We start from the raw sequence: 17,008 nt of genomic DNA, 5'->3' as shown, positions 1-17,008 counted from the left end.
ACTTTCAGGCTTTCAGTTTGGGGACTTTAGCTCTAGAGGTTCAACTTCTCCGTTGCTGCTACCGCTTCTGCTGCTGCTGCTGCGCTTGACACACACAAAAAAAACTTTTCCCTCGCACATAAGTGCTGTGTGTGTGTGTGTGTGTGATAAGAGATGCAGCCTTTATAACCACTTGTCGCGGACTATAAAAGTGGCAACTGGCCAGCAGCCATTGGCAAACGCTCGCATGTCACCGAAGGCGCAACAGCTCCGATTCGATAGGATTTTGATTCCAATTTCGATTTAAATTTCCCATCGGCCTTAAAGTTGAGAAGTTTTCCAAAAGAATATATCAATCTGCCCATGTATGTGAAGTGAATTTCGGTCTGGACATTGTTTTGCGGAGCTCCTCGCCTAGTTTTCTATATATTTTTGGACAGTCTCAAGGATTACTTAACAATGGATTGGTGCAACTGTAACATTTGAGCTTGATATTTTTTGGGTAAGACAGTAAAAGTATGTGAATATTAATAAGAATTACTCTGGTCATTTATATAAAAAAGTATTGTGAATTTAATAGGTAGAAAGTGAAAGAGGTTTTGTAATCCACATTACCAGTTTAAAAAGTGCATTTATTTTTAGTAAAAGTGTTAAGAACAACATTTATTCTTTTCCAGATATAAAGTACTCTTAAAAAAGGAGAAATATTTAGTTTTCAGATGATTTTGTTAAGGATTTTAGTTCTTAAAAAGTTAATTACGTAAATAGTTTAAGTGTCAAATAACCAGACAATTTATCAATACTTAAAATCGTTTGAATTGTAGCTTATAACGCCCTTAAAAAATGTTCAAAATCAATTATTGTTATTAAACTCATCGTTGTTAGCTGGATTAAAAAGGAAAATGATTGCATAAAAAAAACCCCTCAAAAAAGTACATATTTATGACTTAATTATAGCATTACAATGATTATTAAATTAGCTTAAATAATGATACAACTTTTCTACTTTCAATACCATTCACAAGTACCTGAATTGAATAAATTGTTTTTTACAAGCAGTTACATTTCACAATAAATCTTCTCCTTACATTGTAACTCTTCCTAAAGGTCTCTGGTTTGATCATTTCCAACTGCAAGTGCAAGCTCTTTATCAAATCATAAATAAACTGTTTTTATAATTGTACTTGCTCATAAATAAGCCCGTCGGGCACTTGAAGCACTCAATCTGCATTCCGCTTAATTGATCACAGCTCTGGGCAATTAAAGTCAGCGGGGAAGAATTAAGTAGATCAGATTAATTGTTTGACGTGTTTGTGGCTTCATTACACGCAAAGATTCCCCGAGAGTTCCCTCGTATACATATATGCACATACAACATGTTAAATATATCCACATATATGTGCTTGTTCTGTGGTGTGGATGGGCTGGTCAAGTGTTTGCTGGCCAGTGTGTTTGGACATGCCACCTGTCGTATGCGTAATGTGCCAACGAGCTCTTCAAGGGCTCGGGTGAGCACATGTCGTGGCCAAACGGGTTTCAAGTGGCCCTGGACACACACTCACTGAGGTCCATGGATTTATGGAAGAGCAAGGGGATGGCCTGGGATTGAGACCTAAATGATTCCGGGTTGATATTCGGTGAGGGGATGTATATACATATATTTGAATCGAAGTACTTTGATTTTTACACAGATTTCAAAGTGCGGCGGCGGGAACTTTAGCGTGGTCGAAACATCGACACGTTTTGGGTCAAGGACGAGACGGGTTATATAGTCGCAGATGTCACCAACGGGACAGGTATCCAAATCAAAGACGCCCACGCCACACGATAACGATAACAATAGCATCAGCGACGAGCGGGAAACATGGAGCGGCAAAGTGGATTTTTTATTATCGGTTATTGGATTCGCCGTCGATTTAGCAAACGTCTGGAGATTTCCCTATTTGTGTTACAAAAATGGAGGTGGTAAGTAGAAATTACTAAATTTTATTTAACAAGTTTAACCAATTCTTGAATTTATGATACAATTTCACAGTTCTTAATTTAAAAATCTTTTTGTTGTTGATTTATTTTGAATTTAAACCAAAATATTTAAGGAATGGTTTTATAATCTATTAATATAGTGTCTAAAAGTATGATACATCGTAGGAAGAAGCCACTGAGGGTCTGACAAAATTGCATTGCATACTTTTAGACACATTTTGAATTGATTTAAAAACAGCAGAAATACTCTTTACTTACTATACAACACAGAATAGTGTATCAACTTTCGTGTAATTTTTCTCTGTGTGAACTGGCCAATTAGGGGACAAAGACATTTCGTGAATCGCTCTGGCTGAGTGAAAATAATTTATATGGCTTTACACATCATTGGGCTCGCCACGGAACCCGTCGCTTTCCGCTCTCCGCATTTCGCACTCCCCATTTCCCTTTCGGCCTTGTTAACACTTTGTCAAAGTGGTGCCAAGTGCCGTAGCTGGGGGATGGAGGCAGGCTTGGAGCTCGCATCCTTTGTGGAGTAGCTGGAGAGGGAATGGAACCCGCACTCTCAAACACTTACTTTCGCTTCCTGATCCTCACCGTCAACGCCATCATTCAAAACAATTCCAAAAGTTAAGTGCTTCTGTATGACAACTAAATCTGGCAGTCATAATCGCATTTGGCCTGCTTACTCTTTACCCTCCTCGTGCACTCGCTTTCACCCCATTCCTGGGCAATATGTCAGCCGGCTGATGTGGAGTTCAGAGCTGTGCTCTCTAGGCTTTTGTTGCCGAAGCACTTTCCCCACATCGCATTGTGGGAAATTCATGTGCGAAACATGTCTTCACCCCATTTTCCCCTGATGGCGGCACTTTCCGGCTGATGCGTTGTGAATGGATTGTGGCTCCTCACACGGGCGGGTCCTTCGATATAGTTATTACTATTTTATTATTATTCGTTTTTTTTTTTTGCTCCATCAAAGCTTGTGCTATGGTTGAATGTTTCCTGCTGCCTTTAAAATCATAATAATAAATTGTTATATTTATACGCTTCATTGCGTTCAATCAGTGGCTCCGGCTAAGGCTTAAGTTCCACTTTATGTCCGTTGCCAGGGACTACCACCACCACCAACTCGCTCAGGTTGCGATTATTGCCACAGCTTAGTCGGTATTATTTATTCTCTTTCCCATTTCCCTGCATTACAACTCACAGGACGAAGGGAAGAACAAGCTGTCCTGGCAGCAACAGGCTGCGCCAGCCACAATGTCCTGGATTAGGGCTAAAAACCCCAAGGAGTGGCACTTGCTCAGGCACCTTCAGGCTTAGATCGCGCATACGTTCATCATGCATACTTACCAAGTTAAATATGCATTTTGTCTTTAGGAATTTCGCCTCAAAGGGATACAGGCATCTTTCTGGCACTTTTAAGGCTTGGAAATCACTAGACAGTGTCTCCATTTCTCCTGCCAAGACTCTGCTAATTAAAACCATTATCATCAACTATCAATGAACATAAATTGTCCCAGTTTTGACCAACTGATGGCGTGATAATTCAATTACTGGCACATATTTTCCACTGTGTCCCTGACGAGGCGGAAATGCACTTGAAGCAACGGAAATTATGGCTTCAACAACAGTGTCGGGGACGTCATAGATGGCCTAACTTTATTTTAGACGTTTTTGTTTTACATTTCCACCATAATTGACACGACAGAAGGAAAGGCCTCCGAGGCAGACAGATCCTTTGTAGCTACGTACCAATATATACATCGAGCACATACATAGAGTGGCAGTGGCAGTGGCTGGTGGGGTATGTATAATGTCCGTAGACGACTTTGTCGGCCACTTTGCCTGCTAATAGACATAATCAAATCATAAAAACATCATCCCCTGTCACTCAACAAAGTATCGATGGCACTCTACCAATTGTCGGGCCCAAAAGGGGGGTTTTCCCGGGGGGGTTTTGGTATTTCCGGAGGTGACGGAGATGACTGCAGGAGACAGGCGTTCTTCCTCTTCCTCTTCATCTCACCCTGTCTCTGTCTCTGTGTCTCTCTCTCTGGCTTGGCCTGGCTGCTGTTAATGTTTTTAAAATGTCCTTAGAGTGGCACTTGTAAAACAATTTGATTTTGTGTACCATCGAACATACATAAAAGTATGGCGTATGGTGTCTATATATTAAATATGTGTGTAATTATGTTTGACGACAAGAGCGAGGCGAACAATGCAGAGGCTGTGACATGGGTCAGTCTCCAAGTGTGGCGGTTATGCAATCATTATCATAAAAAAGTTATTGATTGCGCCTTTGGCTGAAATGCAGGCGAGGTGAAAGTTGAGGAAATTAGAGAGAAGGAGATGAAAATTATGTTGGGGGTGTCACATATGCTTCTGGAAGGCATTAAAGACTTTGATTTTAAAATTAACTAAATTAATGCATACTTTTAGGAGGAAGAAAAAGAGATTTTAAACAAATGAAATTTATTCGTTTTCTAAGATTTCTTCCTCACTATTGCATCCTTATTTTTAATATATTTGTATCCCATTTCAGGCGCCTTTCTTGTGCCCTATTGCATTATGTTGGTGGTCGGGGGCATACCTCTATTCTACATGGAACTGGCTCTCGGCCAGCACAATCGTAAGGGAGCAATTACCTGTTGGGGTCGCCTAGTGCCACTCTTCAAAGGTAAGTAATTATCACTAACCAGAAATTTAAATAATCCACGACATATATTTGAACAGGAATTGGCTATGCGGTGGTGCTGATAGCCTTCTATGTGGACTTCTACTATAATGTGATTATTGCCTGGTCGTTGCGCTTCTTTTTTGCATCCTTCACCAGCTCATTACCCTGGACGTCGTGCAATAATATTTGGAATACTCCCAATTGTAAACCGGTAAGCCGTATTTCTGATATTTAATATACATAATTATTAAAAACCTGTTCTTAATTCATTCTGCTTTAGTTTGAGAGCCAGAATGCAACTCGGGTCTCAGTGATAGGCAATTACAGTGACTATAGCCTAGGCAATCAGAGTCTGCTCTATAATGAGTCTTATATAAATGGTTCGATGACGAGCTTGGAAGCCCCTTCTGGAGGTCACATGGAGGGCTTTCAATCTGCTGCCTCCGAGTATTTTAAGTGAGTGGATTATCTATGTATAATTACAGTTTATTGTATTTTTTTTTACCCCGTTTAGCCGTTACATTCTGGAGCTGAACCAAAGCGAGGGAATTCACGATTTGGGAGCCATTAAATGGGACATGGCGTTGTGCCTACTGATTGTCTATTTAATCTGTTATTTCTCCCTGTGGAAGGGTATCAGCACTTCCGGCAAGGTTGTGTGGTTCACAGCTCTCTTCCCCTACGTGGTGCTGCTAATTCTACTGATCAGGGGTCTCACCTTGCCTGGATCCTTCCTGGGCATACAGTATTATCTCACGCCCAACTTTAGTGCCATCTACAAGGCAGAGGTTTGGGTGGATGCAGCCACCCAGGTGTTCTTCTCCCTAGGTCCTGGCTTTGGTGTCCTATTAGCCTATGCATCCTACAACAAGTACCACAATAATGTGTACAAGTAAGTGTGATTTATTGGGGAGTTCTGCAGATATTATATATGTTACTTTCTTTTCTTAGAGATGCCTTGCTTACCAGTTTCATCAATTCGGCCACCAGTTTTATAGCAGGATTTGTGATATTCTCAGTGCTGGGCTATATGGCCCACACATTGGGCGTGAGAATCGAGGATGTGGCCACTGAAGGTCCTGGGTTGGTATTTGTGGTCTATCCAGCTGCCATTGCCACCATGCCGGCCAGTACTTTCTGGGCTTTGATATTCTTTATGATGCTGCTTACTCTGGGACTGGATAGTTCGGTAAGTGTATATAACTTATATTTACAGAGAAAATATAGTTATAAATCGCATTAATCCCCTACAGTTTGGCGGCTCAGAGGCCATTATTACCGCCTTGAGTGATGAGTTCCCGAAAATACGAAAGAATCGGGAGTTGTTTGTTGCTGGTCTGTTTTCCCTCTACTTTGTGGTTGGACTGGCCAGTTGCACTCAGGGAGGTTTCTACTTTTTCCATCTGCTGGATCGCTATGCTGCCGGCTACTCCATTCTGGTGGCCGTGTTTTTCGAGGCCATCGCCGTGTCCTGGATCTATGGAACAAATCGTTTCAGTGAGGATATTAGAGACATGATTGGCTTCCCACCGGGAAGGTACTGGCAGGTGTGCTGGCGCTTTGTGGCTCCCATTTTCCTGCTCTTCATCACGGTCTATGGCTTGATTGGCTATGAACCCTTGACATATGCGGATTACGTGTATCCCAGTTGGGCCAATGCGCTGGGCTGGTGCATAGCCGGTTCGTCGGTTGTGATGATTCCGACGGTGGCCATATTTAAGCTGCTTTCCACGCCTGGAAGTCTGCGGCAAAGGTTGACCACTTTGACTACGCCCTGGCGCGATCAACAGTCGATGCAAATGGTGCTGAATGGGGTCACCACCGAGGTGACCGTGGTGCGATTGACCGATACGGAAACCGCCAAGGAGCCCGTCGATGTCTGAGCTCGACCTATTGCTCGTTTTCAAATTTACTACGTTTAGATTTGGAAATTTACCAACAACTCACGTTCACGTACTTGTGGCATTGCGCGAGGAAGGTAGCATTTTTGATTTTTTGACATTAGGAAAGCAAGATCCCGGAGGATCGGCTAATTTCGCAAACAACGTACTTAGGTTTCGGCACCGGAAGAGGAAAAAACCAAAGAGACAGAGAACAGCGTCAAGCCATAAGTCCTAAGTTAAGATTAGCTTGTAGTTTGTATGGTTAATGCCAGTTATATAGCAGTTATATATATACAATGCTGTGTAGATAATACCAAAATCCATTAGAACGGAAAGCCAGCCGTCATTTAAACCACCTAAGAAATCCTCCAAAGAATGTTTGCATGTGCCAATGGAATTAACCACACGATCGTAGCTCAAATTGGTTTAAATTGGGCATAGAATCTGTACATACACAAGAATCAATGATGTAAAAGCTTTAAACACGTTATAGGATATGTCTTACGGAACTGAAGCATAGAAAGCTGCCACAGTTGTACTCCAAAATCCCCTCAGACAGCCATGAGGGGATTTTGTCAGATGCCAAGGTTTGTTCTAGACTTATTTACCCCCCCGTCCAGCCAACTGCTATTGATTGCCTAAAGCAGCCATTTTAAGCAATCAATTGGGAGTTACAAAGCATTCCCAATTCAAAAATTGTTTATGTATATAGATTTATGATATTTTGTAATTATTTTAAGAGTTTCTTTCACGCTGAAGCAGAACTAACAGCCATGAGTTCTGCTTCAATTTGTTGAAATAAATTATTATACTTTGAGTTACTCAAAATTAAGGAGGTTGTTTAACGGGATTTCAACTATTTAATTTTCAGGAGAACTAATTTTTATAATGGGCTTATTGAAACACGTCTCTCTCTCTGATTGCTGTAAAGAAAACTCTCTCGTTCGCTACTAAGTGTAAAAGAGAACCACAGAGAGCCAAGCGACCTCAAGAGAGCCAAAACCGTTCTCGCGATTTGAGACGTTCTCTCGATTAAATTTCCCATTGAGTCCCGATAGTAATTTTACCTACTTTTATCAAAACGCGTCCCAACCTTGCCATCTCCAAAACATATTTAATAATTCCAAAAATTTCTTGATTAGATATTCCGGTTTTTATTCCAATTTGTATGCTTTGGTTTTCTTGTACAATTATTTCAATTATTAACGTATAAAAGTAAAGAGGGAATCGTAACAAAAGCAACTCATATGGTTTCCATTTCGATGATTTGTATCAAGTAGCGCAGTTCCGGATAAATATTGAACTCTCTCTCACAGAATCGCAGCTTTTGAGTAAGTATTCTTAGTTCGGGATACATATTACATATCGCATATATATTTGGTATGGGGCGAACTTCTTCCGTACGGCACTATGTAAGCTTTTTGCATTAAAAATATATGTATGTTATGTATGATTAGTTCCGATGTGAGAGGTCTAACTCTGACCCCGGTAATTGATACTCGTATAACATGTTGGGGTGTATGCAGATTACGTATGTTGGTCGGGTTTTGGGTTAAGGTTGCGATTAGGGTGCATCTAGTTTTTTGATTTCTTTGGTGTGAACATGGTTTGCGACTATTGCTAAATTATGTTATACCAATAGAGCTTAGCGTATGTACAGTAAATATTTTTGATTCTGATTCTGCTGCTTTGGTATACGGGATATATATATATAGTTTCATAATTGTACAGCAAAGATGCTCAGACAGAGCACTTGGCAGTATTATGAGCTCTTTGGAGCTCTGCCTGAGCAGCTTTACTTTTGAGATATTCTGTTCCTTGCGCGGTTACGAGTATTTGCGGGCAGGGAATGCGCCAACTTGATATTCCTGGATGCATGGATGCTATTTGGTGCTCGTTGATGATTCGCTAACTAATCCATATGCTATATGTAGATGTATATGTTGTGCAATAACGCTTAAAACCCATACATACAATGCTGTTCGCTTAAGCAACAAATACGATCTCGCCACTGAAAGACACTTTCTGAATTGACAAATGATCTAATGACCTATGTGAGTGTCCGATGGAATCTCTTAACTGACTTTGGTTAAATGTATAACAGTTATAAAATCTAATTCATATTACGTCTGTGCATTGAGATTTGTTCGGTGGATGTTATATATATATATATATTATAAAGTATATATCTATTATATGATATCAGCTATTACCTCAGTAGAAAATAACATTTAATCCGTTCTTAAAGCATTCGTTTATCTTTTTTCGAAAATTAAATTTTCATTAGAGCGCACACAAAACTGGTTTTCATAATTCGATAAAATTTTTCGTTAAACCTTTTGGGGAAATATATATATATATATCTAGGGGATACAGCACGGAATAAAGCCTTTGAGGCCCCTCATCAGAAGCCCTTCTTTTGGCTCATAGCAAAAGCGAATCGGCAGACCGTACGTAAGATAGGTAATTCAACTATATAAAGGCTACATTGGGAAACAATCGGTTATAAACAATATATGTACTATATATATGAATTTGTTATCAATTATTTAGTACCAAGTCTACGTAATAGGAAAAATGCCTAAAGTAATTGCCTTATGTACGCTTAAAAATTACTGTAATGCACCAAGAGATTTCACTTTCAGTTTTATCAGCGCTATAAATATATCCATATCCGTATCAGTATCCAATTACAATCATTCAGATCAACATATATACGCGCACTTGTTTATAATAAGTACAGGCCGACGACATAAAGTATGAGATACCTAGTCCAACATTCATATTCGAGTTATTTGCTATGCACTTTACGAATATCTATCTATATCCTTTGTGTGTGTGTGTTTATGAGACCCGTAATCCGACTTAGGTCTGCTGTATTGAGCTCAAAAATGCAGGATCCACCGAGGCCACCTTGGCCGTAAGGAAGGCATGCATGCAGAAGAGCAGGCTCTGCAGGACTTGGCATTCCAGTTCCTGTAAAGTAGGAGAAAAATTTGATTAAGCTTCTCATAAAATCAAGGAGGTTTTCCTTACCTTTGTCTCTATAGCCCGACTATCGTGATCTTGAAAATGCAGCTTCAGCTTGGACTTGCCATCGTCACTGGAGCCTCTCAGCTGTGAGAATTTATATTGCCAAACAATGGCAGAGTCGGCACCTTCGGCCAGGGAAAATCCAGCCTGCCAATCCAACGTAAGACCGCCACTCTTGCCATGATGCGAAACGGCAAATGTTTTGCGCTGAGAATAAGATTGAATTAAGTCACCTGTATTTAAGGCTTAATGGCTACAACTCACGCCCAATTTAATAACACTGGTCACGATAGCCGCATTCCAGCTATTCTCGATCCTCAAGAGCTCCTGTCGGGTTTCCACGCTCAAGTAGCGGGGTTCGTGACCAGAGCTTTGAAGTAGAAAGCAATGCTGGCGGCTATCCACAGTCTCCGATTCCTTGACAATACGGAACATGGTTTGATAAACCTTGTAGACCACCAAGGCCTTGCTGATGCCAGCTACATTGAGCTATAAATAAATAAAGAAATTGTTTTTTAGATTATATAAGGTTTTTTTTTACTTCCCAACTTACTGGAGGCGTTTCAAAGAGCATTACTTCGGTTCCTTTGAGCAGCAGAAATCGGGGTTTATAACTCTGCCAAGATATATTGTTGTTAATGACGCCCTCATTCACCCAGCCCATGTACTCGATTCGTTCGCCCACAGCAAAGTTTCTGTTGTACAGTTTCATCTGTAAAGATAAAAAATATATTTTAATTAGGGAAAACCTTTTATTTGAAATGGACTTTGTACCTGTAAATGCGTCAGGCCCACCACATTATCTGTTATCAACTTGAGCCACTGACTAAGTATGGCCAGTTCATCGCAGTGTATGACTCCAGTGGTAATACCATTCAGGCCACGAACTTCAAAGGCATTTTGTCGCAGCTTATCGGTGCCATAAATGTATCTTGTCACATAGGCCATCATTAGAGGTACTAAAAGGTAAGAAAAATTTTTAATTAAAGAGGGATATTTACTTTAAGAAATGCTAAATTAATTAACAAAACTGAAAACGGTATTAAAAAAGCTAAAACTATACTTTTAATAATATTATTTTAGACCTTCTTCCTTCTTACCTGCCACCACATCGGTCCATCTTTTCTCAGGTTCCGAGCATATGGACATGGGACGACTGCAGCTGCGACTAATGGTTCCACTATTGACGGAGGACTTGTAGCCCTCGTCAGCCTTCAGTTCAGCGCATGTAGCATCGTTGTCAGAGTCGGGCGTGTCTTTGGTTACTAAAATTTACCCAAAATAAACAATGTTAATTAAATATTTATGGTATTAACTCCACTCTCCCCTAAACTTACATTGCTTCTGAAGGAAGGGCGTGGCAGCTCGATAGTGCTTCACCGTTAGCACAACTATATCTCCGGCATTTCTTAGTATATTCACGGCATCATCATGGGGACAGGCTGTGATGTACTCGCCATTAACCTTGATGATGGCATCGCCCACAAACAGCTGACCCGTTATATCAGCCGCCTGATCCTTATAGATTCGTGATATTAATATAGGTAGCTTGTGTTCGGCACCACCTTTTATGCTCAGTCCTAGGCCGCCTTGCTTTTGGCGGGTTATTTGAACCATGCGTTCCTACAATAGGTTTATTGTTAAATTATTCAGAATTATTGTATATGAATTATGATATATATTACCTTTGATTCCATGGGCGGTCCATTGGGATTGCAACTAGTTGGGGTTACCACTTCCAGTTTCTGGAGTGAGAGTAACTCCATGGTGAGATTGAGACGCAGGGGCTCGGGTCTGCTCTTGCCATCGCTCACATGGACCATGCCAGTGCGCACCTGTAAGGTATATTTTGATTCCCATATATTCTAGATGGTTTTTATTTTTAGCTTACCTTTAGGTTTTGATCAAGTTTTTCTTCTATTGGCGTCGCCATGGTGTCAGAGAGCTTCATTATTCCTGAAATCATTCAAAATAGGGTATTACAAATGGATTTATGGTGGCAGTTTGTTTAAGAGTCTAGAGTTTCTATTACAAATGGGATTTTAAAGATGAAATATGCCTCAAAGTGGAGTGGGTGAGATTTATATTAGGAAGCGTAGCTATTTTCTAAAGTTCACAAAAAGATTTGTTATTTATAAGCATTGAAATTCTTATATCTTAAGGGGGAAAAGTATGATATCAGTATTTTATTATTTAATATTTAACAGTTTTAACCTCGACTTGACCTTGTTTCTGTAGAAAATCCTTACTGGTTTTACACCAATATTAAATCTAAGATTTTCACTGAACACTTTTATAACGAAGAGTTACCCCCTAAGTATGTTGATTTGATTGATTTCACCGGAATGAATAATTTAGTGTGAAACGAGTAAAGGCCATGTAAAAAGGTTGGCAATGTCGCCTGACTTGCGGCAATAAAGGGAGGGCTACCCTTGTTAACCGATCCGACGATGGCCGCCAATCAAGTTGGCCCAGAGAAGCCTCCTCCGCCTCTTCGTTGTTATTGTTAACACAATGGTATATTGTGGCCATGGCAATGGGCCGTGAAGCAAATGCAATCAAATCCCGGCTCCAGCTCCGGTTGCCTTTATCGATTGCCAATTTCCACGTAACAGATACATTCGAGACGAGACAGCAGAAAGCAACGCAATTGCAATCATCGGCGGAGCATATTGAATTACGTTTGCACACTGGGCCACCACCACCATCATCACTGATGAGCCACTAGTGGCGGCGGTTCAAGGTGAGCCGTGCAATTGCCTTAATTAAATTACACATGCAATTAGAAACAATTAAGCTGCGGCGGTGATGTGTAAGGGAAATCTGCCAGATCGAAGCGATCCATTCCTCATACCTTTGTACTATTTTCCGGGAAAGCCCTGCGTTGCGGCATATGTTTTCCATTAAAGTGGAAAATAAATACGATGCTACCGGAAAACCAGATATGAGTGAAAACACATTGAAGTGCGCTCCCCTCCATCTGTCGATGTTTGTGGTGTGGAGTGCTGAGTGCCAAAGTGTGGCCGCAACTGTTCGAGGGGAACGGGGCACCAGAATAAGAACAAGCATTTCGGATAACCACTTGTGCTCCATAAATAGGTGTTGCTCCCACAGGAATTGGAGGGGGAGTAGGAGAAGGGGAGCGCCTTTGAGCGCCAAATATGTGCATATGGTGCCCGCCGGCCACAAATGTCATCTGAAATTGAGAAATTCGCCATACGATGAGGGGGAGGACTTTCACTTTATTTGTTAACTTTGAATTTGATACAACGGAAAATGCAGTGAGAAAAATATTTGAAAATATCAATAAACTATAATTTATGAGTTAAGATTTAGGAAAATGTATATAAACTTGTTTTGAACTTGCTTTTGAATGGGTTTCTGGCTAAAAAGAATATGTTTTTGGAACAGGTAATGGTTTCCAATCCAAAAAATATCTACCAAATGGCTAACTACAAATAAATTGTTGACTTTGGAATGAGATATTGTGTGGGAATCATCTGGAGAGGGTTTATACTTGCAAGGGCTAATGGAACTGCTTTAATTACTAGCTCAAAAAGGGCTTAAGAATGTACAAAAGACTTGTACAAATAGCAAAGTGAAAGGGTAATAGTGTATTATAAGGTTTTTCATTTATTTTTAGAATTAATAAGAACAAGAAAATAAGAAAAAAGTAAAAGAAATCCACAAGCTCTTAATTATGGCATCTTAGTTAAAAGATGTTATGCAGTGTAGTACATTAGCACATTGAAATGTTTCTCTTAAATTCTGAGACCGTTGCAACTTGTAAAATTGTCGCTTTATCCCCGAGTCCCCTTTGGCTGGGCGCGTGTCGTGGCAGCCAGAAAGTGGTCACTCGGCGGACCACCGGGGAACACGCATACGCTACGTTGTCCCGGGTTACCTTTGATTATGGCTTTATTACGTGTGCACGCTGCGCTGCGTGCTCTGGAGTCGTAGGACCGTAAAGTTGAGCTCTTACCGCCTCCCTCCCCCCCACACACACACAGGATGCGGGGAGTGGGGACAGGATTTACTGAGCTTCAAACCAAACAAGCCAACATGTTCGGCTCAAGGGTTTCGCCAATCAGCTGTGCCTCGGAAAAAGAGCAGCGGCAGCAGGAGCAGAAGCCTTTCGGGCTGTTTGCCTGAAGTTTCAGCGATTGAACTTTTTTTTGCAGCTCTGCCACAGCAAGTAAAACAAACACACGCACACCCAAACACACTCACACACACGCACACACACAGAGAAAGAGACACACTCGCATAACCGATACTTTTTGCCCGAGGGCAGAAACGTTGATTATTAATTTATGTGTGTTTGCTAAACAACTTCACCGCGCCCACAATATCGGTTTAGGGATTACCTCTTTGTATTGACGGATGTACTTAGGCTCGGGCGGCACACATATATGTTGTGTGCTATATATATATATGGACATATAACTGGCACAAAATCGTTTTTCGCCCTTTCCAATTGGGTCACATTTTCACAGTTCACAGTACCGCTTGCTATCCTGGGCTTGAACTCGCGACTCGGCCAAATCGCAGCTCATAAAAGTATGCTAACTTTCCGTTCTGTTTGTCACACTTTTGCCCACTTCACCATTAATGTATATATATGTTTATATATATATATATTTGGTTGGCTGTACTCCCAGCACGGAGCCAGGTCCTTTTGAGGTCCAGAAAACAACGTTCCCAAAGCCAGAGCGCGAGCGAACTGAGAAACACACCGCCACGGCAACTTCGCTCAGCAGCAGCTTTGTGCAGCCTGCAGGCCATATGTTTTGGTTTATTGTAGAGTTGCCCCGATTCTGGGGGTTGACTATAGCCAGTGAACTTTCAAAGTTCGTGCCACAGCTTTGGCGGCAACAAAGCTCTTGGATGTATTTTACTCAAGATTTCTAGGTGGCGTTATAAATACATTGTCTCACGATTTTAGTTCGCACAACAGGCGTATACGTAATTTGTGGCGGTAAATCTATTTACTGGGTGTGTAAAAATGATTTTTAAGATTAAAATATGTGTAAATATTTATTCGTTTATATAAATAAAAAATTTTAGGGAATTTTAAACTTAAGTTTACTCGCTTTGTGGAGGCAAAGCCATCGGGAATCTATGACAAGTAAAAGTTTTCTCATTAATTATAGAATAAAACATATTTAATCTTGTTAATTTATGTTTTCTTTGAATAAATTACAACTAACTTAGGGGCCGTTAGTTAGTAAATAAGTAAGGGAATACTTTTTCAAATAAAAATTAATAAAATAATTGGACAAAGAAATTGTTACTTATTCTGTAGAAGATATTAAAGAACTGTCATAAAATACTTTATAAATTATAATCAAGTTAAAAATATATATATCTTTAATCTATATCACAGACTTTAAACACTTTCCCATATATTTTAAATTTAAAAAAATAATATTTTATAGCTAAATTAGGATATATTACCCAAAGTTCCATCTTATTGAGAGTACTACTTCCCAATGGCATAATATGTCTCAATACAATACCTCAACCATTTCAAATCAAATAAATAATTTTCTAAACAAAATAGACTCTCATAAATTGCAGAAAATGGCTGCCGAAAATTGAATTATTCCCAGGAGCACTGGTATCTGATATCTGTTGCTCCTCCATTCGCAAGGCAAGGCCATATTGAGTCCCATTTTGCCATGCAAGTCGAACGAAATGCTCGTTAAATGTTAATTAGAACGCTGAATCAGCGGCGTTAGCTCATTAAAAGTTTTGCGCGCCCATTTTTGTTGTGAATAGGGCCAAGTTCCTGGTGTTTTTTTTTTTTTGGCCCCGACCACCCTCCGCTCGGCTCAGTGATAAGCCCACGAATAAGTGGCATTCGAACACAATGGATGGGATGGGGAAGGTAAAGTTAATTAATGTATTAGCCAAGGTGAAGCCTCTCTGGCAGGTGAGCAGGAAATCAGGTTAATACTCCAAAGAGAAAGCGAAGCTTTAGCTGAATAAATTAGAATAAGCCAAGTTAAGTAGAAATAAAGCGATCATAACAATGAATGTGAAAATTATAATGTTTATTTCTTGACTTCTTTTACATATCCACAAAGTCTCCTTGATATCGCCAGGTTATTAGCCAATAGTAAACAATTAAAGCGCAAAAGGACTTGCATAAATGTATCTACATGTAATAATTGTTTAGGTTAGTAACTTTTTTTTATAAAATTGGAAAATAGACCCTCACTTTCTGTCACGACCTGCTTCATATTGCGGTTTGGTCCTTTGGCGGCTCAGCTGATGTGCAAAGGTGCATAGTGACATATTCTGTAGAGAAATACGGAGAAATGGGAGTAATACTATTGAACTCTTATTCAAAATTCTGAAATTTTAGACCTACATACCTCCATTTTAATGTTGGGAAGAACTGTGATTTGTCCTGATGTTTCCAATTTGACAAGCATTGAAGAAAATATGGAGTATTTATTAAGAGGGTTTCTTTATATATTTCATTGGGAAAAGTTTTACCTTGGACTACCGTCAGGCCAAGAATTTGAAGAACCCACAATTAGACGAGATAAGTTAAATGAGTAAATTCTTCCACGAATGTTGTTGGCTACCAGCATAGCTCTTTGAAGACGTTCCGAACTCATAGTGAAGAATAGTCGAGGGCGCTGTATGCTCCTCAAGACATATCTCAGATTGATTATATCGGAACTTTCATTGCTTTGATTGTCATCATCTAAATAAATGTAGCGGCGTCCCCTCGGCGATTGAAAGTTTACGTACTTGCCCATTTTAATATAATCCAGTTAGAAGATAATTTTCCTAAGAATGACAGTAGTGAAAATGCTTTAACTTGTGCCTAGAGGTGACACAATTATGACATGTAAGCTTGTTTGAAAATAATTAGGATGAAATACCATACATCGATAGCTGCCTATCGCACATGCGCCAATGACTTTGCACAACTGTACTTTTCCATAAATAATTCCTATTTTTAGGTTATCTATACATTTTGGTAACATTTCTTTCAACTTTTTGACGTATTTCTACTGCTTTTTCAGCGCCTTTGAAGTTGATTGCGATAATGACTTTGCCCTGGGCAGGTGCACCGGATCACCAGGACTAGGACCAGAAGCAGGCTACACCCTTGAGCGCCATTCCCCCGGACTGTCACTGCCACTCAGCGCAATCAGTTGGGATTTGAGACATTGGCGGCGATGGCAACTAGAGTAAGGAAAGGCGGCGGCTAGAGGAGCTGGAGCGGCAGCAGATTCCCAGGAACAACAGCAGCCACAACAACGTAGTCTTCGTCGTCGTCGGCATTATTGACAAAAGTTTTCCGTTTGTTTTCGGCGCTTTTCCCTCAATCCTCCATCTCAGTCTCTCGCTTTGCGGTTGCGGGAAAAGGGCAGCTTCAGCTTCAGCGGGAGCCACATTTTTGTTAGCTGATTGAAATTAGTTGATGCAT

The 17,008-nt window shown here is 40.3% G+C and overlaps 2 protein-coding genes and 1 long non-coding RNA gene across 6 annotated transcripts; 1 reads left to right on the top strand and 2 right to left on the bottom strand.

The window, feature by feature from the left end:
* Positions 1 to 319: 319 nt before the first annotated feature.
* DAT (Sodium-dependent dopamine transporter) lies at positions 320 to 7,163 on the top strand. Its single transcript, XM_017168888.3, has 8 exons — positions 320 to 481; positions 1,671 to 1,944; positions 4,508 to 4,642; positions 4,699 to 4,853; positions 4,923 to 5,098; positions 5,157 to 5,534; positions 5,594 to 5,831; positions 5,896 to 7,163. Exons 2-8 carry the CDS (start codon positions 1,758 to 1,760, stop codon positions 6,523 to 6,525), a joined length of 1,899 nt encoding a protein of 632 aa, XP_017024377.1. The 5' UTR covers positions 320 to 481; positions 1,671 to 1,757; the 3' UTR covers positions 6,526 to 7,163.
* Positions 7,164 to 7,662: 499 nt separating this feature from the next.
* On the bottom strand, positions 7,663 to 14,267 carry Syn2 (Syntrophin-like 2). Of its 2 annotated transcripts, XM_017168913.3 has the most exons (10): positions 13,926 to 14,267; positions 11,450 to 11,514; positions 11,244 to 11,393; positions 10,896 to 11,181; positions 10,659 to 10,823; positions 10,333 to 10,517; positions 10,112 to 10,270; positions 9,823 to 10,047; positions 9,562 to 9,765; positions 7,663 to 9,501 (listed from the first exon to the last, which is right to left on the bottom strand). In XM_017168913.3, exons 2-10 carry the CDS (start codon positions 11,507 to 11,509, stop codon positions 9,391 to 9,393), a joined length of 1,545 nt encoding a protein of 514 aa, XP_017024402.1. In that variant the 5' UTR covers positions 11,510 to 11,514; positions 13,926 to 14,267; the 3' UTR covers positions 7,663 to 9,390. The 2 variants fall into 2 exon arrangements, with proteins under 2 accessions (XP_017024402.1, XP_017024401.1); XM_017168912.2 differs by lacking the exon at positions 13,926 to 14,267 and having other exon boundaries at positions 11,450 to 11,524.
* Positions 14,268 to 15,593: 1,326 nt separating this feature from the next.
* Positions 15,594 to 16,603, bottom strand: LOC108076263 (uncharacterized). 3 transcript variants are annotated; one of them, XR_011444645.1, is made up of 5 exons: positions 16,458 to 16,603; positions 16,063 to 16,399; positions 15,939 to 15,973; positions 15,782 to 15,861; positions 15,594 to 15,718 (listed from the first exon to the last, which is right to left on the bottom strand). It is a non-coding gene; the product is annotated as an uncharacterized lncRNA (long non-coding RNA). The 3 variants fall into 3 exon arrangements; XR_011444646.1 differs by having other exon boundaries at positions 16,463 to 16,603; XR_001770770.3 differs by lacking the exon at positions 16,458 to 16,603 and having other exon boundaries at positions 16,063 to 16,428.
* Between the last annotated feature and the right edge of the window lie 405 nt (positions 16,604 to 17,008).

The sequence above is a fragment of the Drosophila kikkawai genome, chromosome 2R, assembly GCF_030179895.1.
Source record: "Drosophila kikkawai strain 14028-0561.14 chromosome 2R, DkikHiC1v2, whole genome shotgun sequence".
NCBI classification, from domain to species: Eukaryota; Metazoa; Arthropoda; class Insecta; order Diptera; family Drosophilidae; genus Drosophila; species Drosophila kikkawai.
Note: the sequence above shows the minus strand (reverse complement) of the source record. Positions and strands in the feature narration are given on the sequence as shown.

Coding starts and splice junctions, on each gene's coding strand:
- DAT (XM_017168888.3), top strand. CDS start 1,758: ATGTCACCAACGGGACAGGTATCCAAATCAAAGACGCCCACGCCACAC. Junction 4,643..4,698: donor CCTAGTGCCACTCTTCAAAG/GTAAGTAATTAT, acceptor ATATTTGAACAG/GAATTGGCTATGCGGTGGTG. Junction 5,832..5,895: donor CTCTGGGACTGGATAGTTCG/GTAAGTGTATAT, acceptor AATCCCCTACAG/TTTGGCGGCTCAGAGGCCAT.
- Syn2 (XM_017168912.2), bottom strand. CDS start 11,524: ATGATTTCAGGAATAATGAAGCTCTCTGACACCATGGCGACGCCAATA. Junction 11,182..11,243: donor GACCGCCCATGGAATCAAAG/GTAATATATATC, acceptor AACCTATTGTAG/GAACGCATGGTTCAAATAAC. Junction 10,518..10,658: donor ATGGACCGATGTGGTGGCAG/GTAAGAAGGAAG, acceptor CTTACCTTTTAG/TACCTCTAATGATGGCCTAT.